Genomic DNA, 27,364 nt, shown 5'->3' on the forward strand with positions numbered 1-27,364 from the left:
AAATAAAAAATTAAAAATAAATAAAAATTTACAAGAAGCATCCTAAAAAAGAGGTTTTCTTTTTTTTCTTTTGGGGGGGTATGGAGTTTTACTCTTGTTGCCCAGGCTGGAGTGCAATGGCATCATCTCGGCTCACTGCAACCTGTGCCTCCTGAGTTCAAGAGATTCTCCTGCCTCAGCCTCCCAACTAGCTGTGATTACAGGCGCCTGCCACCACACCAAGATAATTTTTGTATTTTTAGTAGAGACGGGGTTTCGCCATGCTGGCCAGGCTGGTCTCGAACTCCTGACCTCAGGTGATCCACCTGCCTCAGTGTCCCAAAGTGTTGGGATTATAGGCATGAGCCACCAGGCCTGGTCTAAAAAAAGAGATTTTTGTTAGCCCTCCTTTAACACCAGAAAAATCCATATCTGGAACTTCGTCTATTCTCAAACATATATAAGCTATTTTTTAAAAAATTTAGCCAAAGAAACCCTAAATCTATGCTGTAGCATAGAAAATGATTCTGGATTAATGGGAATAGTTCTACCACAACCCCAATCTATCTGTGCATCAGCATTTTCTTCCTTTTTTCTAAAGAGGATATTTTCTTTAATCTGGACACATCTGTCTGTGACAAACATGGTCCCTGAACAGGACCATGCATTCAACAAACACTGAGAACTTTTTATGTTTCAGGCACTCTTCTTGCAGGCACTGATGATAAGCATTGGAAAACAAGACAGAAATATCTCTGCTCTCACAGAGCTTCCAATCTGGCCCCAAATCAATAAGTAAACAGGATGGTGTTTGATAGTATGGGGCGGAAAGGTGTGATACCTTTCCTCACCTTCTATCATAAAGGTCATGGCTGACACTCAAAACAAAAGACAGATTAACAAGAGAAAAGAATAACAAATGAATTTAATCAAAGTTTTACATGATATGGTTGCCTTCAGAAATAATGACCCATAGACCCACGGAAAACTATTTTGACACTTAGATTCTGTGAAGAATAGATAGCCATGTAGAAGTGATTGCACAAAACGGTATGATCTAGCCGGGAGTAATGGCTCATGTCTGTAATACCAGTATTTTGGGAGGCTGAGGCAGGGGGATTGCTTAAGCCCAGGAATTCAAGACCAGCCTGGGCAACATAGTGAGACTCTCACCTCTAAAAAAAAAAAAAAAAAAAAAAAGGTGTCATGAAATACTTATCTGGATAAATCAGGAAAATATTTTAGTTTAAATTTATAAAATCATACATTCTCTGGATTTCTGGATTCATAGTGTTATGGCATAAGCAAGATTTCACTGTAAACAAGATTTTTAAAATCTCACTTTTAATTTTATTAGACATTCAAACATTTAGAAATTTTAAATGACTTTGGCCCTATTTCTGAGTTATTTATGACTCTCTCTCTCTCTCTATATATATATATATACACACAAAGCATCTGGCAAGTAGTAGATACTGATAAATGGTAAATTCAGTTGTTTTCTTACAAGCAACAACAACTACTACTTGATATCCAGCAGATTATTGTATTCATCTAGAAAAGAGTAAGTATCCAAGATTCAGAGCCTAGTTTTAAAAAAAGCCCCTTTGACAACCTTCACAATGTTTTTTGGGGAAGTGTTTAGTGAGAAGAGAATTTTCCTTGATTTCTTCAATTCCAAGAGCCCTCCTTTTTTCTTTTTTAATATTACCAAGTGAAAAGAAAGAAAGAGGGAAGCTGGGCATGGTGGCTCACACCTGTAATTCCATCACTTTGGGAAGCTGAGGTGAGTGGATCACTTGAGGCCAGAAGTTCTAGACCAGCCTAGGTAACATGGCGAAACCCTGTCTCCACCAAAAATACAAAAATTAGCCAGGCGTGGTGGTGGGTGCTTGTAATCCCAGCTACTCTGGAGGCTAAGGCACGAGAATCAGGACCTTGAACCCAGGAGGCAGAGGTTGTATTGAGCCAAGATCATGCCACTGCACTCCAGCCTGGGTGACAGAATAAGACTCTGTATTTAAAAAAAAAAAAAAAAGAAGAAGAAGAAAAAAAAAAAAGAAGGAGAAAAGAAAAGAAAAAGAAAAAGGAGAAGAGGAATGAATGTATTCATAAACAAAAAATGTTTTACATACCCATGGAATTGAATAAATATTATAAAAAGAGCTGGTAAATAAGGATATTATGATCTTATGCTTATACAAATGCTCCTGGACTTAAATAATGGGTTACATCCCAATAAACCCATTTCAATTTAGGAGCTGAAAATTTTACTTTTTTGAAACAGAGTTTCACTCTGTTGTCCAGGCTGTAGTGCAGTGGTGCAATCTCGGCTTGCTGCAACCTCCCACTCCTGGATTCAAACGATTCTCCTGCCTCAGCCTCCTGAGTAGCTGGGATTACAGGCATGTGCCACCACGCCTAGCTCATTTTTGTATTTTCAGTAGAGACGGGTTTTTACCATGTTGGCCAGGCTGGTCTTGAACTCCTAACCTTGTGATCCACCCACATCAGCCTCCGAAAATGCAGGGATTACAGGCGTGAGCCACCGCACCCGGCCAAGTAAGTTGAAAATGTATTTAACACACATAACCAGGCTGGGCGCGGTGGCTCACGTCTATAATCTCAGCACTTTGGGAGGCTGAGGTGGACAGATCACCTGAGTTCAGGAGTTCAAGACAAGCCTGCCCAACACAGTGAAAACCTGTCTCTACTAAAAATACAAAAAATTAGCCGGGCATGGTTGCAGGCGCCTGTAATCCCAGCTACTTGGGAGGCTAAGACAGGAGAATCGCTCGAACCCAGGAGACGGAGGTTACAGTGGGCCAAGACCCCACCACTGCACTCCAGCCAGGGCTACAAGAGCAAAACTCTGTCTCAAAAAAAAAAAAGAAATACACATAATCTACCAAACATCATAGCTTAGGCTGGCCTACAGTAAAGGCACTCAGAACACTTACAATAGCCTATAGTTGGGCAAGATCATCTAACACAAAGCCTATTTTATAATAAAGTGTTGGATATATCAGCCAGCTGCGGTGGCTCACGCCTGTAATCCCAGCACTTTGGGAGGCCGACGCAGGTGGATCACGAGGTCAGGAGTTCAAGACCAGCATGACTAATATGGTGAAACCCTGTCTCTACTAAACATACAAAAATTAGCCGGGCAGTAGTGGCGCATGCCTGTAATTCCAGCTACTCAGGAGACTGAGGCAGGAGAGTCGCATGAACCCAGGAGGTGGAGGTTTCAGTGAGCCAAGATCATGCCATTACACTCCAGCCTGGGTGACAGAGCAAGACTCTGTCTGGAAAAAAAAAACAAAACAGTGTGGAATATGTCATGTAATTTATCGAATACTGTATGGGGACTCAAAGTACAGTTTCTACTGAATGGAAATTACTTCTATACCCCATCATAGAGGTGAAAAATTGTGTCATACCATCCAAAGTTAGGGTCAGGGATCCTTTTTACATATATATCATTTTACTTTTTTTTTTAGCTAACTGGCATACACTTTCATCTACAGGGGATTCAACTGCTGAAATTACGACTGTAATGGCTCATATATTTATGTAATATTTTTCATTTCACTTTTCATGTTAAAAGTGTTTTAAATATTGAAAATCTTCAGATTCTAGTAACGTTACGAATAAAGAGTTGTACTGCCAAATCATGCTATACCACTCTTAAGAAAATATTTCATGAACTGTGGCAATTTTCAGTGCCTGGGCAAATGTTATACCAGTTATTGAAATAAATTTTTTACTTTTGCATTTCCCTAGGTAAAGATAATAGGATTGAGCACGATGACTCATGCCTGTAATCCCAGCACTTTGGGAGGCCCAAGCAGGTGAACTGCTTGAGCCCAGGAGTTCGAGGCCAGTCTGGGCAACATGGCAAAACCCTGTCTCTACAAAAAATACAAAATTAGCTGGGTGTAATTGCATGCACCTGTAGTCCCAGCTACTTGGGAGGCTGATGGGGGAGGATTGCTTGAGCCTGGGAGGTTGAGGCTGCAGTAAACTGTGGTTGTGTCACAGCACTCCCAGCCTGGTCGATAGAGTGAGAGCCCTATCTCAAAAAAAGAAAAAGAAAAAAAGACAATAGAGTGGTTAAATAAATATTAAATAAATAAGTAGTAGTGAATAGAATTTCTTTTACTCAATATTCTGGAATTTATATTTGAATAGAAAGGAAGGGAAGGAAATAAAAACTAAAAGTTTATTCCTTCTAGGAAACTACTTCACATTTCATTCATTCAATTAAGTTATTAATTATTTTCTGGGATATCCTTGAATTCTTTTCATTTTATTTTCAAATACCTTAACTTTCTGTATTTATTTCCTCATCTTAAAATGGCAATAATAATGACTACGTCATTGGACTGTTGTGAAAATTAAATGAATAGATATCATAACATATTTAGAAAAGTTCCTGGCACAGGACGGGCGTGGTGGGTCACACCTGTAATCCCAGCACTTTGGGAGGCCAAGGTGGGTGTACCACGAGGTCAAGAGATCAAGACCATCCTGGCTAACGCGGTGAAATCCTGTCTCTACTAAAAAAATACAAAAAATTAGCCAGGTGTGGTGGCAGGTGCCTGTAGTCCCATCTACTCGGGAGGCTGAGGCAGGAGAAAAGCGTGAACCCAGGAGGCAGAACTTGCAGTGAGCCAAGATCGCACCACTGCACTCCAGCCTGGGTGACAGAGTGAGATTCCATCTCAAAAAAAAAAAAAGAAGAAGAAAAGAAAAAAAAAAAGAAAAAAAAGAGAGTTCCTGGCACATAATAAGTGCTCAGTAAATGTTAGCTATTATAATTACCTTCACCTCCTCATCTGTCTGGGCTTATAGTCTATCTGCTGTTTGATCTGACATTCTCAACAAGCACGTAGAAACCAGCTTGAAATGGTTTAAACATAATACCACCTGAAAGCAGGGGAAGTACTGAGAATTTGCTATTAATGCATTTACTATGATGATTTGATCTCTTCAGAGAGGAATTCCTTCAGCTCTAAAAATACATTTTAAAACATCTCCCAGGGCTGGGCATTGGGGCTCATGCCTATAATCCCAGCACTTTGGGAGGCCAAGGCTGGAGGATTGCTTGAACTCAGAAGTTTGAGACCAGCCTCAGCAACACGGTGAGACCCTGTTGCTACAGAAAATAAAACAAATTAGCTGGGTGCAGTGGTGCACACCTGCAGTCTCAGCTACTCAGGAGGCTGAAGCAGGAGGACCACTTGGAGCCAGGGAGGTTGAGGCTTCAGTGAATCGTGATTATGCCACTGTACTCCAGCCTGGGTGACAGAAAGAGCCCCTGCCTCAAAAATAAATATATAAAAATAAAAATAAAAGAAGCACTGACCTTGTTGAGGTACAGTGTACTTGCTCATGTACTCGTTTTCTCTCGCTCTCTCTTCTCCCCTTTATTGGGCTAGGATAATTTAAAATATTTATAAATAGATCAGGGTTTCTCAATCTCTGCATATTGACATGTAGGCTTCTCATTCTTTGATATAGGGGGCTATCCTGTGCATTGCAATATGTTTCACAGCACTCCTGGCCTCTGCCACTAGATGTCTATGGCACCCCCTCCCCAACCAGTTGCAAGAACCAAAAGTGTTTCCATGTTAGCTGTTATTATACTTCTGATATACTTCACCTTCTGATCTACCTGTAGTGTGCTCTGATTCTGACATTAGCTGACAGTGTTGTTTTGATAGACAACACTTAATTGCTAAATGTCTTGGGCGGGGGGGAACTGCCCTCACTTTGAGAACTACTGAAATAGATTCACTGACTTTGCTGTAGATTCTTCATTTTTTTCTAGTCAGAGCACCTGATAAGACAGGGTTTTTTCTGATTTTTCTCTTTTTTTCTTTTATTTTTCACATTTTTCCATGACTCCCTATACCATTTTTCTTTTTTTTAAAGACAGTCTTGCTCTGCTGCACAGGCTGGAGTGCAGTGGCTTGATCATAGCTCATCGTAGCCTGACTCCTGAGCTCAGGGGATCCCCCCACCTCAGCCTCTTGAGTAGCTAAGACACAGGTATGCGTCATCATGCCTGGATTAATTTTTTTAGTTTTGTAGAGCCAAAGTCTTATTTATGTTGCCCAGGCTTGTCTTGAACTCCTGGCCTCAAGTGATTCTCCCATAACAGTCTCCCAAAGCACTGATATTACAGGTGTGTGCCACCACATCTGGCTAATTTTTTGTATTTTTGTAGAGATGGGATTTTACCATGTTGGCCAGGCTGGTCTCAAACTTCTGACCTCAGGTAATCTGCCCGCCTCAGCCTCCCAAAGTCCTGGGATCACAGGCCTGAGCCACCTCACCCAGCTCATTTTTTTTTAAAATTTATTTTATTATTATTATTTTTTGAGACGGAGTCTCACTCCGTCACCGGGCCGCAGTGCAGTGGCATGATCTCAGCTTACTGCAACCTCTGACTCCCTGGTTCAAGCGATTCTCCTGCCTCAGCGTCCCGAGTAGCTGGGATTACAGGCACGCACCACCACGCCCAGCTAATTTTTGTATTTTTAGTAGAGACAGGGTTTCACCATGTTGGCCAGGATGGTCTTGAACTCCTGACCTCGTGAGCCACCCGCCTTGGCCTCCCAAAGTGCTGGGATTACAGGCCTGAGCCACCACCATGCCTGGCCCATAATGAGATGTTTTTGTGCAAGAAAGAAATGGCGTATCTTTTCAACCCACAGGTACCAACTTTAGTTTACCTACTCTATTTTGCTTCTTATATATTGCAATGGACTGAATGTTTGTGTCCCCTGAAAACTATTATGTTGAAATCCTAAACCCTAATGTGATGGTATTAGGAGATATGGCCTTTGGGAGATCAGTAGATCATGAGGGTGGGGTCCTCATGAATGAGATTAGCGCTCTTTTATAAAAGAGACCCCAGAAAGCTCTCTAGCCATTTTTTCCCCCTTCACAAGAAAGTATAGGAAGAAGTCACCGGTCTGCAACCCTGAAAAGGGCCTTTGCCAGAACCTAAACCATGCTGACACTCTGGCCTCACACTTCCAGCCTCCAGAATTGTGAGAAATCAATGTTGTTTAAGCCACCCAGACTATGGGACTTTGTTACAGCAGCCTAAACTGACAGTTGCAGCAGACATATAACCCCATGTCATTATTTTTATTTTTGGCCTAGAAGTACTTCAAACAAAACAGCTATAGCTTCCTCCGTCCTGTCTGAGAATGGTCCAAGTTAAGTGATATACTTCTCTCATTTCTCCACGAGTAAGAGAATCTTGGGATCCATTGTTGAATGTCACCTCGTAGAAGAACTGTACAGATTTCTCAGACTATCAAACTGTATCTCCTAGATTTAGCAGCCTTGTCACATACTTTTTCACTATGTTCTCAAAAGGCAGCAACTCACCTGCAGGCAACTGCTGATTCTGCTCCTGATTGACTTGAGGCTTCACAGACTGTACGTAGATTATTCACTGACAGAATATTCATAATTTTCTATAAACATTCTCCACACTAAATTGAGCTTGATAGAAATAGGGGTGCAACCCAGACTTTATCTTCCCAGGTCAAGTTTTTCTTGAAATGAGTATCCTGTCTGGGCAAGGTGGCTCAGGCCTATAATCCCAGCACTTTGTGAGGCTGAAGCAGGAGGATCGCTTGCCTACAGGAGTTTGAGATCAGCCTGGGTGACATGGGGAAACCCCTTTTCTAAAAAAAAAAAAAAAAAAAAAAAATACACACACACATATATATACACACAAAACTAGCTAGGCATGTTGGCATGTGTCTATAGTCCCAGCTACTCAGATGGCTGAGTCAGGGAGGATCCTTTCAGCCTGGGAGAGACACAGTGAGACACTTTTTCCAAAAAAAAAAAAAAAAAAAACAGAGAGATCCTTTCTCTCTCACCCTGTTTTAGCATCATACACAATCATACTTTTGCCGGCATTAGATTGGTAATTTTTTTTTGAGACAGGGTCTCACTCTGTCACCCAGGCTGGAGTGTACAGTGGCATGATGGCATCATCACAGCTCACGCAGCCTCAAACTCTCGGGCTCAAGTGATCCTTTCACCTCAGCCTCCTGAGTAGCTGAGATTACAGGCGCATGCCACTATGCCCAGCTAATTATTGTATTTTTGGTAGAGACCACGTTTTGCCATGTTGCCCAGGCTGGTCTTGAACTTCTGGGCTCAAGCGATCCTCCCACCTTGGCCTCCCAAAATGCTGGGATTACAGGCCTATGGTAAAATTGATTTTGTTATATGTCCTTCTAGGGTTTTTTTGTTATATGTCCTTCTAGGGTTTTTTTGTTGTTTGTTTTGAGGAGTCCCATTCTGTTGCCCAGGCTGAACTGCAGTAGCGTGATCTTGGCTCACTGCAGCCTCTGCCTCCCAGGTTCCAGCCATTCTCCTGCCTTAACCTCCCGAGTAGCTGGGATTACAAGTACCCACCACCACGCCAGGTTAATTTTTGTATCTTCAGTAGAGAGGGGTTTCACCATGTTGCCCAGGCTGGTCTCGAACTCCTGACCTCAAGTGACCTGCCGAGCTCCGCCTCCCAAAGTGCTGGGATGACAGGCATGAACCACCATGCTTGGCCTATCCTTGTGTTTAAAGTGGCAGTTTCCAAGATCCTCTCCATGACCATGTTAAGTGAGGATTTACTGTATTTGCATATACTGTATTTGTAAACTTCCCGTTACACTTCAGTCTCTAGATTGCTTATAATAGCTTATATGATGTAAACTTTAAATCATCTCTACATTGCTTATAATGCCTTATACAATGTAAATGCTATATAAATATACTGCATTGCGTTTTATTTTGTATTATTTTTATTGTATTATTTTAAAAATATTTTCCACCCAGGGCTGGTTGAAATTGAGGACGGGGAACCCACGGATAGAGGGCCAACTGTACATCACATATCATACATAGTACTTTATATATGTATGTATATATGTATATAAAATGGCTTGATATTATTCATTTATGTAATGAATAAAAACTTAGGTCTGAAAATCATCCAAAATCATTCTGGTGCATCTAAACATTGAGTTGTTGGGTTTTTCTTTATTGGAGGGGGAGTTAGAATAAGTGGTGCTTTGAAGTTAGTCATAGTCCATCGTGAACGAACATTTGCTAAAGAAAATTGTATTACTTCAATAAACCATTTATCTACCTCTTGGTGGCACAAAGGGCCTAGTAAATTTTGGTGAGCTATTTGCTCTTAAGCAAAAAACAATCTGTAAAGCTGATTTGGAGGACGCTTGGGAACAAACAAGAGACGCAACCACGTGAAAGACAACGTGCATGTGACTTTCACAGAAAATACTATTTGGTGATGATTTAGTACGTGAAGTGCCGCTAGGGTGAAAGGAAAATCTGAGTGTTGCAGATCAAGGGCACCAGGTGGGACGCAGTTGGCATGCAAGCTCACCCAGCCAAAACATGCGCTGTCAAACCAATCACCTGGGATTACAATGTTTTGGTTTTCAGGAAAGGTTGGTTGTCGAAGCGGCCAAATTCCAGCCTGGGGAGGCAGAGTTGAAATTTTAAGACTTTCCCAAGAAGTATTTCGATATATTTTCCGAGACCCTGAGAAGATCACGAGGCGCCAAGAATGCACGCCCTGCGCCTCACCCCAACCTCTCTCTCAGCTACCTGGCCCAACCCAGGCCTCTAAAATGGATTAGAGGTCTGGGGCCTACAATTGGCCTCGGAAGTGTTCCTTTCCCTCCTTTCTCCACCCCTCCGAGAGTTCAAAACAACTGGGTGTGCCATCCCTTTTCCGAACGCATCCCCCATCTGAGGGGCGGATCCTAATTCCCGCGGGCTCAGGCCCCCGCAGGTTGGCGGGAGCCGGTGGGGGCGGGCCGGCCGAGTCCGGGGAAAGCAGATCGAACACCGCCGCGCGCCGCGATCAAACTCGCGCCGCCACTAGCTCACGAGCTGCGCCCCACCCTCTCCGTCACCGAAGGCGCCCAGCCAATGAGCGGGCGGGAAAGGCCGGGCCTGCGAACTAGGCACTGGGAGGGTGAGGGCCGCAGGGGGAAGGGAAGTCGAGAGCTTGAGGGCGGGCTGCACTTGATTGACAGCTCGTTCGAACGAATCCTCCACGCGGCTTTCCTTCGCTCTCTTTTCTACTCAGCCCTGCTCTTCGTCCCACCTCCTCCTCCTCCACCCCTCTCCTCTTGCCTTTCGACCCTCCCCACTTCCCCTCCCCCACTCTGCGGGCAAATCGCTGCTGAAAAGAGGCGGGGGCCGAAGCGGCGGGCTCGTGTGGAGCCTTGAGGTGGGATTGACTGGCGCTCAGGCCAATGAGAGATAGGCTCATGGCGCGGCTGTAGCTGGAACTGACCAATAGGAGGGCGGGCTGGGGGCGGAGGCCCAGGTTCCAAACGCTCCGCGGCGCCATGGGCTGAAAACTCAACCGAGATGGAATCTCCCAGTCTGAACCGGTTTCAACCGGTTCCGAGTTTGAGGCACTAGGAGGAGGGGGAGAAGCGGCTGCAGCGGCCGCGGCAGGAGCAGCGGGAGCTACAGCATCAGCAAGAGCAACAGTAGCTACAGCCCCGGCGGCGGTGCCTGTTCCAGTCTTTGCTGCTGCAGTCCGTGCAACCACCCAGAGGGGGAGGGGGGAACCACCAGTCGCTGAGGAGCAAGAGAAGGGGGGAAAGTTTAGGCGAGCCTGGGGGGGGCCCAGCGCCGGAGCCGCGTGAGAGAGGGAGCCGTGTTTTGGTAGGGGGGAGTCGGACTGCAACTGGCAGCAGAGCGTCCCCCCGGCCGTGTGGACTCTACACCCCCTACTCCTGTCGCTTCTGCTGCTGCCTGTGGCAGGAGGGTCCCCCTGGGGCTGAATCTTTGGGACTTGACCCGGTTCCCTCCCCCTTCCCTCACTCCCCAGCCGGGCGGGAGCATTTATTCCCCAGATTAATTCCCCTTCTTTTTTGGGGGGCGGGTGGGTGTGTGTGTTGGGGGGAAGCGTCCCTGAAATAGTAAATATTATTGAGCTCTTTTTGCCCTTTTCCTCTCCGTTTTTTTAATTTCCTTTTTTAAGGTGGGAAAACTGTGAAACCCACCTTGATTCGTCCCCTCTCCCCCTCCCCACCTTCCCTGGCCCTAATCCCCCGACAAGGAAGGAAGGAGCAGTTGGTTCAATCTCTGGGTAAGTCGACTGTGTCTTTGGGGCCGAGGGTCGGGCGGCGGCGCGGCCGGGCGGGAGGAGGCCAGCGTGGGGCGCGGCGGTCGCGGGAAGCGAGCCCAGGAGGCGGCGGGCGGGCCGGGGGCGCGCCGGGCCCACAGCGGAGCCTGCGATTGAATGGAGCCGCTTTTGCCGCTGGGGGATGGAGGCGGGGAGGCGGCCGCGGGAGGGGAGCGCTTGCTGGGTCATTCGCGTGTGCGGGTGGCGGTGGAGGAAGGCGAGGAGCGTGATAGTGAAGCGGGGCCCCGCGCGGGGTGGAAGGGCTTCCCCAGCCCCACGGGCTGGGGAGAAGTTGGGGTGATTTCAGGAACATCTCTGTAAATTATTAGGAGTGGAAGTTTCCAGAAATATTTAGTGCAGCAGCATTGAAACGTCCGCCTGCATCACGTGGCCCCCTCGGTGGAGAGCTTGGGATGGGGGAGGGAGGGGCTGCCGACTCCCTGTTCCTCCAGCAAGGAAACTCGAAAGCTCTCCGGTTTTTTGCAGAGTGGCATGTGAAGTAGGAAAGATGAATTTTTCAGGGGCCTGCACATGGGATTCCGTCTTGTAGTTCCTTTTCAGGGGTTTGAGTGTGATAAGTTGGTTAAACCATTTACTGCTGGCCTCGTACAGTGGAGGATGCCCTGATTCTCCTTCATTCCGATGTCTGAGTTTGGGTTGGGTGGGAGGAAGTGGTGTAGTAGAGGAAGCATTCAGTACTGGCTCAGCCCGGACCGCCTCTGATCACGCCGAGGCCATGCTGCATAGAGAAAGGGGCGTTGAACTTAAGGCGCCTGGTCTAAATGCCTCCTCCGAGTATGGGCGGGGTGAGTGCGTGCTCCCGTGTGCTATAGTTAGAAGGGCTGCAAATCGGTTCGGGTGGGAAGCCAGGGGAGGGCGGGCCCTAGTGAGGTGTGTTTCTCCTGAATGAAGCAGGCGGTTGCCCACACACCTAAGGAGCAGTCAGTCTTTCGCCTTGTAGCGACTTGTTTTTTTTTTTTTCACCTAGTGTGAAGTTATTAAGCAACGGTTATGATTTCCTGGGTTTTGGATAGGAACTGGCATTGGGGGTCACTTGTAGAGTCACAACATTATCCATTAAGCTGGATAATCTCTAGTGTATGTTATCCAGTGAGTGGATTTTAGGATTGAAGAGCCCAACGGAAATGAGCGTTCGTGGTTACACCTCTCCCTCTTTGACTTGTTTGCTGTCTGATTGTATATCTTAAGTGTGGGACACTGCTGTTAGTGGAAAGAATGTTTTGGAAGCGGCTTGATTTGGGGGACTAAATGTGCTTGGCATTGACCACAAAGCCGCCATTTCTGTACTATGTACAGTTCAAGAATAGGTAGGTCATTTCGAAGACAGCCGCTAGTTCTAAGGATGGCAAACTACTGTATTTAAATCCTTCTATTCTAAATCTCGTTTTTCACATCAGTCTAGTTCGGAGAATTCTATAAGGACAGTGTATTTGAAAGTGAAACTTGGAAGAGTCATTTTCTTAATCCTTTTTTGTTTTGGCATTAAACTATTGTAGGAGTAAATAGGTGAAAAGTTTGTTCAATAATTAACCGAAATATTTGAAAACTTCTGATACGTAGATCTTGATGCTTTGTGGACATTGCTTTTAAGCCTCAAATAATTAAGATTGTTCTGATCTTTTAAATTTTATAGTAGTTGAAGGTGGAGAGTTTACACATTCATTTGTGGAATATATATTTCCTCTCAGTTTTTAGATCTTAAGGGTTTTTTTTGTGGTGTGTAACAAGTATCCTGCTGTTTAAAAAAGTTTGTTTAATGCCTACTACAAAATATTTTGAAGTCTCATCAGTTTTGTCAATAATGGACCAATTCTTGAACTCCTAATTTCTTGAGTTTCACATTATTTTTACATCATGTCAGTCATAGGTGACTCATTTTTTGGAGTTCTAATCTGTTGTAACAGACGTTATATTTAAATAAGACATTTGCATTAAAATTGAAATTGCTGCCATTATTGTTATGGACATTTTTAAGCTGTTATAAAATAGCCAGGAATTAACGCCTTTTTTTCCCGCCTGCCAAGCTAGTTTGTCCAAATACAGTGTAAAGAAATTAGCTACTCATTTTCTGGTCCACGAAAGTTCCTAAAATGGGAAGAAGCGGAGATCTGACCTTGTTAGTTCTAAATACACTAAACCGGGGGTGCCATGGATGGCTTTCAGGATGTCCTGAATCCTCTACAATTGTATACAAAATCATGAGTTTTTAAAAACTAGGTTAGAGCTATTGGTTCCTCAGAGTCTCAGGTATCTTAGACCCCAAAAAAGGTTAAGGACTACTGACTTAACCAGTTAGGTTTGAGTGGCATTGGCTTTGAAGAAAAGCAGAGGAAATATATTTTTTATAATTCTGGGCAACAAAAAGTTGGATGTGTGCCAGCATCTTAGAGTAGAATCCTCTTAAAAGGATAGCGTTGCATATGAACTAGTAGGTTTTAACCAGTACATATTTTGGCGAAGTAGCTCATTTTTCTCTTAGAATTCTTTTTTATTTGGGAATGGGCAGGCTTTTACAGCTTTTAACTTGCCAATGAATCTTGTTAGGCATATTTCCCGTAAAGTTTTTTTTCCTAGATTATATATTCAGTAAATATGTTTGTAGATGTAATTTCAATCCCCCAATTCATTGAGGGTTGAAACAATTTGAATGGTTTGAGTGTAGAAACTAAGTTATTTCTGTAGAGGCTAAGGGCATTTATAGCAAGATATGTTAGACTTGTGGTTCCTGCTAACCATTGCTGTAGACGATAGGAATTACTGTATATCCACATTTTGATTTTTAACGTCATTCTGTCTTTTTTTGTTTGTTTGTTTTTTGAGATGGAGTCTCAATTCTGTTGCCCAGGCTGGAGTGGGGTGACGCATCTTGGCTCACTGCAACCTCCATCTCCTGGGTTCAAGCAGTTCTCCTGCCTCAGCCTCCTGAGTAGCTGGGATTACAGGCGCCTGCCTCCACGCCTGACTAATTTTTCTATTTTTAGTAGAGATGGGGTTTTGCCATTGTTGGCCAGGCTGGTCTGGAACTCTTGACCTCAAGTGATCCGCCCACCTCGGCCTCCCAAAGTGCTGGGATTACAGGTGTGAGCCACTGCGCTCAGCCCATTCTGTCTTTATAGAATTATTTTTATGAAGTTAAGATAATGTGAAGTGAGCTTTTACTGAGTTATCCAGAAGACCCTAGTTGGGAAGAAAAGAAAAACACGTTTACTTGAACTTAATCCTACTTGCTTAAGAAGTTTGGACATCAAGATACTGAACTGTATCATGTTTTAGGACCATAAAATCCTAATAGTGGATGCATTTAAATAATAGGTTAGCATACTTTATAAATGTTAGTAGAATAGGAGAGTCTTTCTGGTGTATAAACAAAACACTAGAAAAGTTGAATGGACCATAATAATTTATGTAATTATCAAATAGCTAAGTAATTTCAGCTTATGTTACTTGCTTTTACTATCTGTTTTTTGTAATTAAAGTCTCTAAAGTATTCATTAAAATATTTGTAATAACATGGTTGAAGTAAAATAACTTGTAGGAAGTTTTTGATAATTCCAAAACTTCATAGGCAGCTTCAATGTTTTTTCTTTATTTTCAGTAATCTATGCCAGCAATTATGACAATGTTAGCAGACCATGCAGCTCGTCAGCTGCTCGATTTCAGCCAAAAACTGGATATCAACTTATTAGATAATGTGGTGAATTGCTTATACCATGGAGAAGGAGCCCAGGTAAAGTAGCCAACGAAAACTTTATAACATTTTGACAGTGTAACAGAGTTGTTGGGTTTAGAATAAAATTTTAAATTATCACCTTTAAAAAAGATATTCCATAGTTTGTGTTAATTTGGAATTCTATATTAACCATAATGAGAATTGGTTTGGAGAAAAAAATTGCATAATGTTTGATATGGTTACATTGGGTTGTTTTGGAATACTATTCTTATACTTGTTCTGTCCTTAAGAGCCGAATGTTATTAAATACTTTGTAGGTATTAAAGGTTCTCTGTACTTTTATATATACTTAATATGTTTGGAGCTAATATGATTCTTCTACTTTTAAAACATTTACAGAAGTACTTCACAGACATGTTTGTTTAATTAAAAACAGGAATACCAAGTATTTTTATGTTAGTTGAATTTCGTACACTTTTCTAAGTGGTACTGTTAATGTAGGGAATTATCTTGAACATAAACCATGCTTTGATCAGTTTAAGTTTTTCGCTTTTTTGAACCCAACGAAAAGGTGAAACAAAAATGTGTGTAAAATTTTAAATTGTATGTGTCACAAGAAAAAAAAACTTGATTTTTTACCTGTGGGGCCAAACTTTTTTTTTGTTTCTTTTTTTTGAGACAGAGTCTTGCTCTGTGTCCCAGGCAGGAGTGCAGTGGCATGATCTCGGCTCACTGCAACCCCTGCCTCCTGGGTTCAAGTGATTGTCTTGCCTCAGCCTCCCTGGTAGCTGGGATTACAGATGCACGCCACCATGCCTGGCTACTTTTTGTATTTTTAGTAGGGACGGGGTTTCACCATGTTGGCCAGGCTGGTCTTGGAACTCCTGACCTCAGGTGATCCACCTGCCTCGGCCTCCCAAAGTGCTGGGATTACAGGCATGAGCCACCTTACACCAGCCCAAACATGTTTTTGAATGAGTAAAAAGTTCTGCAGTTGGGTCAGAAATCTTTTTTTGTTTTGTTTTGTTTTTTTTAAGATGGAGTCTCGTACTGTCACCAGGCTTGAGTGCAGTGGCACAATCTTGGTTCACTGCAACCTCCGCTTCCCAGATTCAAGCAATTCTCCTGCCTCGGCCTCCCGAGTAGCTGGGACTACCGGCGCACTACCACGCCCAGCTAATTTTTTGTATTTTGGTAGAGATAGGTTTCATATTGGCCAGGATGGTCTCCATCTCCTGACCTCGTGATCCGCCTGCCTTGCCCTCCCAAAGTGTGGGGATTACAGGCATGAGCCACCACGCCTGTCCAGAAATCTTTTAAGGTAGTTTTGTTGCCAGAACAGTAGATTTCTGGTTAGATGAATGTTCAACTAATAGATATGAGGTTACTTATATTGTCAAGATATTTGTATTTGCATAATTAAGAAACTGAGTGCCATTACACTTTTTGAAAACATGTAAGATGCATATAGTACTATCTTTTATAGGTAGTCCAAAAAGCATCATGTATAAATGTTTCCATTCCCTTGTGAAATCTAACAATACTGCTTTCACTATAGTGGAAACTTGAAAAAGGGCTGTGGAAGCTCTAAAAGCAGAAAACATTACTCTGCAGTGATTCTGTAAGCTTGTTAGTCCGGGTTTATACTCTTAGGGCGTTTTGATCAGTACTTTATCTCCAAAAGCATTCTTGAAAAAATTATCTGTCAGTATTTATTATCCCTGTCATTTAGTTGTTACTCATGCTGTACATTCAATATGAAGCTTTAAGCTTCATTTCTTCTAGCATGGATGCATAGAAAACAGCTGCTTTTGGAGGAAGCTATGAAAGTAAGGTTGGGTTCAATTTTGAATATAATATTGGAAGCACAGGTCTGTAGCCATTGGGGAAAAAGGCATTTAATTTTTTCCACATAGATTCAGCTACTAATACTATTTAATCTTTGCACTAAGCTAGTTCACTACATCTAAAGGTATGATAAATAAACCAACAGAGCAGTGTTCTTCATGGCTTATAACAGAATTAGTGGTAATTTTTATAATTGAGAATATATTACAGTAATACTGCTTTTAATAATGTTTCATAGTATTAAGAAATTTAATGGTTTGTTTTAAAATTGACTTCTTAATAAAAAGTAGATTAAGAAAAGTGTTTCTAGCCGGGTGCGGTGGCTCAAGCCTGTAATCCCAGCACTTTGGGAGGCCGAGATGGGCGGATCACGAGGTCAGGAGATCGAGACCATCCTGGCTAACCCGGTGAAACCCCGTCTCTATTAAAAAATACAAAAAACTAGCCGGGCGAGGTGGCAGGTGCCTGTAGTCCCAGCTACTCGGGAGGCTGAGGCAGGAGAATGGCGTGAACCTGGGAGGCGGAGCTTGCAGTGAGCTGAGATCCGGCCACTGCACTCCAGCCTGGGCGACAGAGCGAGACTCCGTCTCAAAAAAAAAAAAAAAAAGTGTTTCTAAATTTTTTTTTTGTTTATAAGGACAATAGGTTAACTTTCCCAAAGTAAAAGGATTTTGTCTGCAGTAGTTAATAGATCATGTGACAATCAGTTGCATAAAAATAACTAGCAAACATATTGTATTATAAATGAAGATTTAGAGCTTAAAGCTGGTTAAGGAGTCCTTTTGGTCTCTAAAAGTCCTGTGTTGTTAGTTCAGTCTACTTTTTGTTTACCACCTCCTTGGGGGTCTTATTTCAAAGGAAAAGGAGTAGTAGCAGAGAGCTGCTGTGGTGGAAAACATGTTTTTAGTGTTAGATGTCTTAATTTGTTTCCTGGAAGCTCTCTCTAGTCATTGCTTAAGTCCCATGTACAAATGTGACCTGCCCTATAAGAGATTGGCGGTTTAGTAATGATGAGGTTTATAAAGCACCTGTTACAGTGCTTGGTAGGTAGAAGGCACTCTGTTTAAAGGTTACATTTAGAAGTATAATGAAAATGATTTAGCATATGTGATACTCATTGCTTGAAATTAAAAAAAAATTTTGCTACTCATAAAATATCATGCACTAATAATGACAAGAAAAATTTGATATACTAATTAAGCTTTTAAAGTCAACTGGGAAGAAAGCTGTAGGTAGCCTTTTTTTTTTTTTAAAGGAATGTGTAACTTGGGGAGGAGAAGAAATTATTTACAAGGGTAACTTTTAATCTGTAAACAACTTTTGCATACATGATTAGTATAATAGGCTATTTAGCACTGTTACATTAGGACTACTCTCTGTTACAAGTATTTTTCTATTTTTAGCCAAGTAGACACCTAGAAAAAAGATACAGAAAGAGTTGGATGTTGTCTCCAATATTGTGTTCTGTTAAAGATCTTGAACTCTATTGCTTAGCAACTAAAACGCTTTCACCACTCAGTAGCACAAGGGAGATGCTAGGTTTTCTCTCTCTTTAGTTTGCTTTTGTGTCTTTTTTTTTAAACCCCTACTGGGGTTTTAAGTTTATAAAGAACATTATGTAAGAATGGTGGGATTAGAATACATTAGAATGCAAACACTAGAAGTAACATCGGAGAGTAAAATTACAACTAACAGGAAAGAACATGATTTATGTAGAGATTGAAGTGAGTGGTGATAGTGTGGGAAGTATTTGATTCTGTGTAGAATGCTTATCACTTCAAAGCATCTGACAAAATGGCAACTTGACCAAGTAACTTTTACTGTGTGAGGATCTTTGATACAACTTTTCCTCTAGTTAGATAAAGTTATCTAGCTAGATATTCTCAGGGAGAAGATCAAAACACTGCTAAAATGTGCTTTGGCCCTAGATAACTCAGATCATTATTCTTTCTGCCTTCTATAATTTCTCATATGACACATTATACCCATCAGTCCTTTAATGAAATCAAATAAAAATGTGTATAATTGTATTTTAAAATATACACATTAACTCTTCTAACCACAGACTCACAATGGAAGCAGGCATCTGATCTTTTCAGGTGACCACAGTGGTTCTGGTGGGTTTCTGGGTAGAGAACAACCATATAAGTTATTGAGTGTGTAGCGGTGTGTTTTGCTGATTGTGTATGGGATAGTCATGAATGTGGTATTATGTTTACTACCTGAGGAAAAGATCGTGGTTAAAATAAAGCATCAACGCCAGGATAAGCATATGATTTCTCTCTTTCTTTCTTTCTTTTTTTTAATGAGACAGAATCTTACTCTGTAGCCCAGGCTGGAGTGCAGTGGTGTGATCTCAGCTCACCACAACCTCTGCCCTCTGGGTCCTCGTTCAAGCAGTTCTCCTGCCTAGCCTCCCGAGTAACTGGGATTACAGGCACGCCCCACCATACCCAGCTAATTTTTGAATTTTTAGTAGAGATGGGGTTTCACCATGTTGGCCAGGCTGGTCTTGGACTCCTGACCTTGTGATCCTCCCACTCAGCTTCCCAAAGTGCTAGGATTACAGGTCTGAGCCATGGTGCCCTACCAAGCATACCATTTTTTTAAAAAGACTAGAATAAAAGTCAGGCTAAAGATTATAAGGTATCTTTGTCGGAAATGGTTGTAAGAGTGCTTCCTATCCTGTTTTTGATGCTTTGTTGTTTATAACCACATAATTAAACCCATGATAAAGTAAAGTATAAGAGAAAGGTAACTGACAGATTTTAAAGTCATCAAACCTTTTTCTTGCTCTGTCATACAGGCTGGAGCACAATGGCATGATCACAGCTCACTGCAGCCTTGACCTCCCAGGCTCAATCTTCCCACCTCAGCCTCCTGAGTAGCTGGGACCATAAGTGCATGTCCCACCACACCTGGCTCATTATTTTTTCTTTGTTTCCCAAGCTGATCTTGAACTCCTGGGATTACAGACATGAGCCACCACACCTGGCCCAAACTTTTTGCTTACAACTTTTAATAGAAATAGGTAATAGGAAGGATCTAATTGAGTTATAAAAAAAACCTTTAAAGATGTAAAAATGAAAAGGATTAAGCCATTGCTTTTTGTCAGTAGAATTAAAAGGTGTTTGGTAAAAATACGTTAATGTTGTATGAAAAACTTATTGAAAGAAAAAACTATATAAAATGTTGACATGGCTGGATCTTAAAAACTGTCAAATGGAAAAAACTAATTGCAGAAAAGTTTCTTTTGTTTTGTTTTGTTTTGTTTTGTTTTGGAGAGGGAGTCTCAGTCACCCAGGTTGGAGTGCACTGGGGCAATCTTGGCTCACTGCAACCTCTGCTCCCGGATTCAAGCGATTCTCCTGCCTCAGCCTCCCGAGTAGCTGGGACTATAGGCGCACGCCACCATGCCCAGCTAATTTTTGTGTTTTTACTAGAGATGGGGTTTCGCCATATTGGTCAGGCTGGTCTCGAACTCCTGACCTCGTGATCCGCCCACCTCGGCCTCCCAAAGTGCAGGGATTACAGGCGTGAGCCACTGTGCCCAGCCTGAAAGATTTTTTAAGTATAAACATAAAATTTGGTAGCCATACAACCGTATTCATGAAATTTACACACATGCCATGAAAATGAGGACAGGAAAAGACAGACCAAGTTTATGAAAGCCATTACTTTTTAAAGAAGGAACAAAGGTGTACTCCCAGCAGTTTGGGAGGCTGAGGCGGGCAGATCACGAGGTGAGGAGTTTGAGACCAGCCTGGCCAACAGGGTGAAACCCTGTCTGTACTGAAAATACAAAAATTAGCCAGGCGTGGTGGCACGTGCCTGTAGTCCCAGCTACTCGAGAGGCTGAGGCAGGAGAATTGCTTGAACCCTGGAGGTGGAGGTTGCAGTGAGTTGAGATCCTGCCACTGCACTCCAGCCTCGGTGACAGAGTGAGACTTCAAGTAAAAAAAAAAAAAAAAGAGAGAGAGAGTAAAAGGAACAAAGGAAGGAAATGGCACTAGGGAAAGGCACAAAGATGACTTTCATAAACTTTAGTTATTTTATGTTCAAAGAAAAACTGATACAAGCACAAGGTGATGGCTACATAGATGAGTATTTCTGGGTTTGCATGTTAAAAATATGAAAATAAAAACGGAAATAGTTTCCAAAACAAATATTTTATATATGAAATTAGTGAAATTTCAAAATGGAGAAAGGATGGTTACAATAAATTTTAAGAGTCCTTTTTAAAGAGCTCAAAGGGTATGTAAGTATTTGGGATTTGTGGTCTTACTTAGACCTAGTTTTCAGTAGTCTTTCTATGAAATGTATTTTTGTAGTTAGAGAGCTCTTGGTAACTCTTGTAAAGCGGAGTGTCCTGCTACATTACATAACTTATCTAAGTAGATGTGATTTTTTTGTTTTTCTAGAGGCAGAGTCTCTGCTCTTTCACCAGGCTGAAGTGCAGTGGCACCATGATAGCTCATGCAGCCTTGATTTCCAGGGCTCAAGTGATCCTCCCACCTCAGCCTCCTGAGTAGCTAGGACTACAGGTGCAAGCCACCATGCGCAGCTTTTTTTTTTTTTTTTTTTTTTTTTTTCATTTTTGGAGAGTCATGGCCTCATTACCTTGCCTGTCTCCTAGGCTGGCCACCTGGTCTTGAACTCCTGACCTCAAGTGATCCTCCTGCCTCAGTCTCCCAAAGTATTGAGAGTACAGGCATGAACCACTGCAACCGGCCTAGATAAGAATTTTTATGTTGTTTTTGGTTGATTTAAATGCTGATAACTCATTTGCTTCAGAATAGATCTTTGGTTGAAATCCAGTGCAGTTTTGAGACTAAAAAATAAACCAGATTTACTCCCAAAAATGTTACTCTGTTTCAAAAAAAATAAAATATTTGCACCTTTAAAGATTAGGAGTTGGCTGGGCATGGTGGCTCACTCCTGTAATCGCAGCACTTTGGGAGGCCGAGGCAGGTGGATCACCTGAGGTCAGGAGTTCAAGACCAGCCTGGCCAACATGGTGAAACCCCAACTCTACTAAAAATACAAAAATTAGCTGGCTGTGGTGGCACCCGCCTGTAATCCCAGCTACTTGGCAGGCTGAGGTAGGAGAATCGCTTGAACTCAGGTGGCAGAGGCTGCAGTGAGCTGAGATCGTACCACTGCAGTCCAGCCTGGGCGATAGAGCAAGACTGTCTCAAAAAAAAAAAGAAAAAACATTAGGAGTTATATTTAAATAATTTTATTTCTATTTCTGTAAAGTCTAAATTTTGAGTATTTCTGAACATTGATGATAGAATCTCTGTCCAATTAGAATTTGTGCCTTGCTCAGTAGTTTTCATTTTAATGAATGCTTCAAAAGAACACATTAGCTTAATTTTTTTTTTTTATAATATTTTAGCAAAGAATGGCTCAAGAAGTACTGACACATTTAAAGGAGCATCCTGATGCTTGGACAAGAGTCGACACAATTTTGGAATTTTCTCAGAATATGAATACGAAAGTAAGCAAGTGGTGGTTTTAAAATCTGTTATTTCTTTTCTTCCAGTCATAAACTTTGAGGAAGGTATCTCATTTTTAGTATTAGCATTTGTTATCTCAAATCATTTTATATTGTTAATTTGTTTCAAAATTTAGTCTGAAGCATATAATTAATTCTTGCAAATAGTCCTAAGAATTATGAATGAAGTTTTGTAATGGGACTAGTATGCAAGGTGGCTTTTTTGGTTGTCTGATTTTGTTTTTTTCTTTTTAGAATATGTATACAGGTCTAAGTAGCATAAATTCTGAATGTTATTCAGAGATGAAACATAACATTAAGGAATTATTTTGGGCAAGTAATCAATATAATACAGGCCAGGCACCTCTGACACCAAGTTGTGTGGACAGCTTAAAACCCTACTCCATGGCATTGGGCTTCTAATGGGACAGCACTCAGTTTTTATTTACAATGGAAAATGTTATAATTCGGGTCCTTTTTTAAGTTTGAACAGAAGGGTTGATCAAAATGTGTTTTGTCTGTTTTAGGCTTGATGATTCACGCTTCTCTTTAAACTGCCTTAAAGTAATAAAATACTATGGCATTCTGTTTAATACACGAAAGGTTTCCACTTGATATACATTGTGTTAAAACAGAAGATAGCCATATTCACATCTGTTTCTGAAACCAGACTTTGTTAATTAACAGTTTTAAAATATTAATTAGTTTTGACAGCTTGTAAATTTTAGGTCAAAAATACAGTCCAGAACTTCCTCAAAGTGCTAACCTTAAGTAACATAACAGTGTTTGCCTGTTTGCTTGCCTGGTAAATTTTGCTTTTTATACTGACAGACATTACTAATGTTTAAGTTGATTTATCAACAGTATTTTTAAAAACTCAAATTTGTCTTGTGAAAAATGAGATGATTAGAGGAACAGAAAGAAAGCAACAGGTAAAGAATTCTTCAATTTACATAAATTACAAATGATTTGGTGCTAAATTTATGCACTATGACATTTGGCTTTTATGCAATCATTTTTTTTTCTTTAAAGATGTTAACACTACCTGATATTAATCATAATGTTCCATTATGTTGATTGCTTGTAATAGGAAGAAAAAGGGTGTCTTCCTGTGCAACTGACACAGCTAGGCTTTGACGGCAGGCCTCCACAAGGTCTACCCTTTTGATTCCCTTTAACTGAATTCTGTTCATCAATTGTTTTTGTTTCATGGGCGGTGGGAGGGGAAAGGGGAATTCGATGCATAAAATAAGTATTTCTAAGGGCTCAGTAGAAATTTCTACCATAGGGATCATTTCATGCATTTATCTTTTCATTTAGTCTTTGCTGTTATCTGTCCCTCATCTTCATAACTCAGCAGTGGATTTCTCAAGTTCTGAGATGTAATGCAAAAGTATAATTCTTTGAAATATTTGGATCATAGTGATTGATCATTTGCTTTCAGATTTGACTGTCACTTCAGATTTTGAGCAAAAATACTAAAAAAAAAAAAAGTTATTTGAAGAGACATGACCTCTGTTGCCCAGGCTAGAGTGGAGTGGTGTGATTATAGCTCACCGTAACCTCAAACTCCTGGGCTTAAGTGACATTCTGCCTAGCTTTCTGAATAGCTAGGGCTACAGGTGCATGCCACCATGCCTCGCTAACTTACCAATTTTTTTTTGTAGAGGCGGGGTCTCCCTGTGTTGCTCAGGCTGATCTTGAGCTCCTGGCCCTCCCACCTTGGCCTCCCCAAAGTGTTGGGATTACAGGCGAGGGCCACTTTGCCTGGCGCCAAATAACATTTTTTCAAAGGAATGTAAGTTTTCTTTGTTTCAGTTTCATAGGCCAAGTCTTTATGTCTGGGAGAGATTGGATTTTAGGATATTATGGTAACAGATGTATTCCTCTGACCTAACTTGGGCAAAGCTTTTATTGGGCTCCCTGCTTCAACTTGGCAGAAAGATGAATTGTATCTTCATCAAGCTTATGCTACCTTTATACAGTTGTAGAAAATAACTACAGGTTAGTAAATAGTAACTTTAGGTGACAGTGTCTTTCCAATAAATATGTAAACAAAAAGTTTGGTTAAATAAGATGAAGTTATTTTTAAGATTTTTATTTCTAACTATATGGTGGGTTTTGTTTCTTAGTGTTTTAAAGGCTTTTTAATTGATTTTTGGCAAGAGGATACATTGTAAGCAGTGCGTTACTTTGACTTACTGAGTCTTGACAATCTGATTTTGTGCCTATAAAATTATTTGGGGTAGTATGTTTTAAAAGCTAATTAAGAACTTCAGGCATTTGGAAAATTTTCTTTTTTGCTTATTTACATATTTCTCAGACCTAGACATAATAAATAGATGTGTTTTTAAAAATGAACAGGTTAGAAAAATCGCTATTTACTGCTGATTATGAAACATTGTAATAGCATCAAATTTGTAATTTTAGAATTTTGCTTTGGCCTTGTTTTGATTTTGAAAGTTTTTAAGGAATGTTTGCAAATGTAGTACTTTAGTTGAAATGGCAAAATTTTCCTGAAAAGTGTGAAATGTTAAAATGAAAGAAAACAGCAAAAACATTCACTGTTTGAGCACAATGTAGTTTGGGACAGTCTATATTGTGCTTTGGATAAAATGAGCATTCACATGATCCCTTTGGTTGAAATACTAATGCTCCTATTTTATTGTGTAATGACTAACCATTTTAAAGATGAACTCTTATTCTCAGCCAAAACTTGCAATCTGAGGTTATATGTCTATATATGAATGAGTTTACCTTTCAGGTATTATAGCTGATTCTTCCCTAATTCTCTCTGTTGAAATGTACCACAACAGTTTTGTCCCTTTTCTTCCTCCTGCCTATCCACACTAATTGGTCATAGTAATTCAGGTAGTAACTCCTGGAGCTTTATAAATTATTATAAATATTGTTGACTATTTAGAGTGAGTAATCAGCAGGAGGGACAAAATGGCTTGAAAGTGGTATCTCTTTTTTAATTTTTTATACTTTTAGTTATAACTTTCAGTATTTAGGAAGAAATACCTGAAAGGTAGATACAGATTGCAACATGCATTTGTGATTATTTTGACTGTGCACAAAAGTTTATCTTTAAATTAGTAGAAATAGCAACTATAAGGGTGGGGTTAAAATATAAAATAAACCCATGGGTTGTCTTGCTGCTCCTTAAGTAACACACCAGTGATGCTTGTAAACACTTTTTATAGAAAGTATCTGTGACAATACTTTAATATTTGGCCAAAAGCTTGTAACTCCTAGAGGATGGTAGGAAGCTTGATAGCATCCAAACTGCTAAATTCTTAGGAGCCTGTTCGTGTTAAAGTACGTGAGCCTATGAGCAGTCATTTATGCTGTGAATTCGTATCTGGCTGCTACTTTTCCTTCGACAGATAAGCCTATTTGGCTGCTAAAGGGCTTTTTATTTGGTTCTTCCTCCTGGTGTGAGCATGTATAAACAGCAGGACGTTATATAGAGTAGTAAACAATAAAATGAGGAAAATGCATGAAAACTCAGTATATGGGTGAATAGATACTTGTTTAATATATGTAATTAAACTTGGTAGCATAATGTTTTTGAAACTTTAGATGTAAATGTGTGAATGTCTGTCCATTTGTGAATCCTGAGAGTTGCCAGTCCTATATAGCAATATATTCACATGCTTCTATTCTCCAATTTTCAGTATTATGGACTACAAATTTTGGAAAATGTGATAAAAACAAGGTGGAAGATTCTTCCAAGGAACCAGTGTGAAGGTAGGAAAATATATTAAAGAATTATAAATTCAGAATTTTGTTATTCCTGGCATTTTTATTATAGTTGTTTGAGGGGGCATGTAATGAATATTTAGTATATTTTGCTCTGATGGAGCTTATTGCTTTTATCATGAAGCAAAGCAGGTTCTGTTTGTATTGGTGGGTACAGGAAGGCCACTTACAGGTTATCTTTTGGGAGAAAGAGGAGACTGGACTGTTAAATTCTTGACTATAAATATTCTAGTTAAAAATATGGACTATGGCACAATGGCTCACGCCTGTAATCCCAGCACTTCAGGAGGCTGAGGTAAGTGGATCACTTGAGCCCAGGAGTTCCAGACCAGCCTAGGCAGCATAACAAGACCTCGTCTGGACAAAAATTCTAAAAATTTTCTGGGTATGGTGGTACATGCCTGTGGTCCCAGGTATGTAGGAGTGTTGCTTGAGCTCAAAAGGTCGAGACTGCAGTGAGCTGCAGTGGGCCGTGATCCTGCCACTGCACTCCAGCCTGGATGACAAGAGTAAGACCCTGTCTCCAAAAAAACAAACACACAAATATAATATGGGCCAGGCACAGTGGCTGAAGCCTGTAATCCCAGGACTTTGTGAGGCTGAGGTGGGAGGGTCATTTAAGGCCAGAAGTTTGAGACCATCCTGGGTAACATAGTGAGACCCTGTGTTTACGAAAAATTTAAAAATTAGCCAGGTGTTGTGGTGCAGGTGGTGGGGAACAGGGGTATCGGTGGGGTGAGGTAGGAGGATCCCTTGAGCCAGGAGGTTGAGACTGCAGTGAGCCATCATTGTGCCACTGTACTCTAGCCTGGGCAACGAGCAAAACTCCGTCTCAAAAAAAAATATATATATATATAAATAAACCATATATATATATATATGGTTAACCCAGGGATGGAAAAGCCAAGTACTAAAAATCACAAAGCTTTTTTTTTTTTTTTTTTTTTTTTTTAAACCTTTTTGTGGTTCTGGGAATGCCTTGTTAGAGGTTGGCTTCCGAAAGGAAGAAAGATCAGAAAATGAAGGTGTAGTGATACCTGTTAATTAATTTAACTTTTCTGTCTGTGGTACCTTGTGGAATGTAGTAATATTTTGAGAAACCTGAGGCAAGGTTAGTTTCTTATGATTCTTTGATACAGCTAATTTCAGTTACGATACACTGCATTTTTACCTACTCTATTTCTTTATCTCTGAACAATAGAAATTTTTTTTCTTGGCTTTATTATGGGGCACATGATACTTCTAGTAGCAGTTTCATTTAAAATATGTCTCATTTCTTTGATTACTGGTCTGTAAGTATTTCCTTCACCTGCATTCTCTTATCATTATGGTAGAATAGTGACGTGGATTTACTTATTTAATCTGACTTAAACCTTGA

At 41.0% G+C, this 27,364-nt stretch overlaps 2 protein-coding genes across 5 annotated transcripts in view; one reads left to right on the forward strand and one right to left on the reverse strand.

Moving 5' to 3' along the window:
• LOC105544743 overlaps positions 1-11,823 on the reverse strand; it is a gene marked incomplete at its 3' end in the record, with an annotated part of 34,180 nt that extends 22,357 nt beyond the window's left edge. Inside the window, 4 exon segments of the mRNA XM_011987327.1 lie at positions 10,211-10,469; positions 10,553-10,635; positions 11,093-11,466; positions 11,796-11,823. Coding sequence (XP_011842717.1) covers positions 10,211-10,469; positions 10,553-10,635; positions 11,093-11,466; positions 11,796-11,823 — 744 coding nt within the window.
• Positions 10,104-27,364, forward strand: part of XPO1 (exportin 1) — a 58,615-nt gene continuing 41,354 nt past the window's right edge. The window contains exons 1-5 of one of the 4 annotated variants that reach the window (XM_011987317.1): positions 10,104-10,238; positions 11,124-11,149; positions 14,802-14,933; positions 22,123-22,224; positions 25,902-25,974. In XM_011987317.1, coding sequence (XP_011842707.1) covers positions 14,808-14,933; positions 22,123-22,224; positions 25,902-25,974 — 301 coding nt within the window. In that variant the 5' untranslated portion in view covers positions 10,104-10,238; positions 11,124-11,149; positions 14,802-14,807. Of the gene's footprint in view, positions 10,239-10,444; positions 11,150-11,501; positions 11,992-14,801; positions 14,934-22,122; positions 22,225-25,901; positions 25,975-27,364 lie in introns of those variants that run through there. The other 3 variants (XM_011987316.1, XM_011987315.1, XM_011987318.1) reach the window with 3 other exon arrangements.

This window comes from Mandrillus leucophaeus, unplaced genomic scaffold, assembly GCF_000951045.1.
Source record: "Mandrillus leucophaeus isolate KB7577 unplaced genomic scaffold, Mleu.le_1.0 Scaffold307, whole genome shotgun sequence".
Taxonomy (NCBI): domain Eukaryota; kingdom Metazoa; phylum Chordata; class Mammalia; order Primates; family Cercopithecidae; genus Mandrillus; species Mandrillus leucophaeus.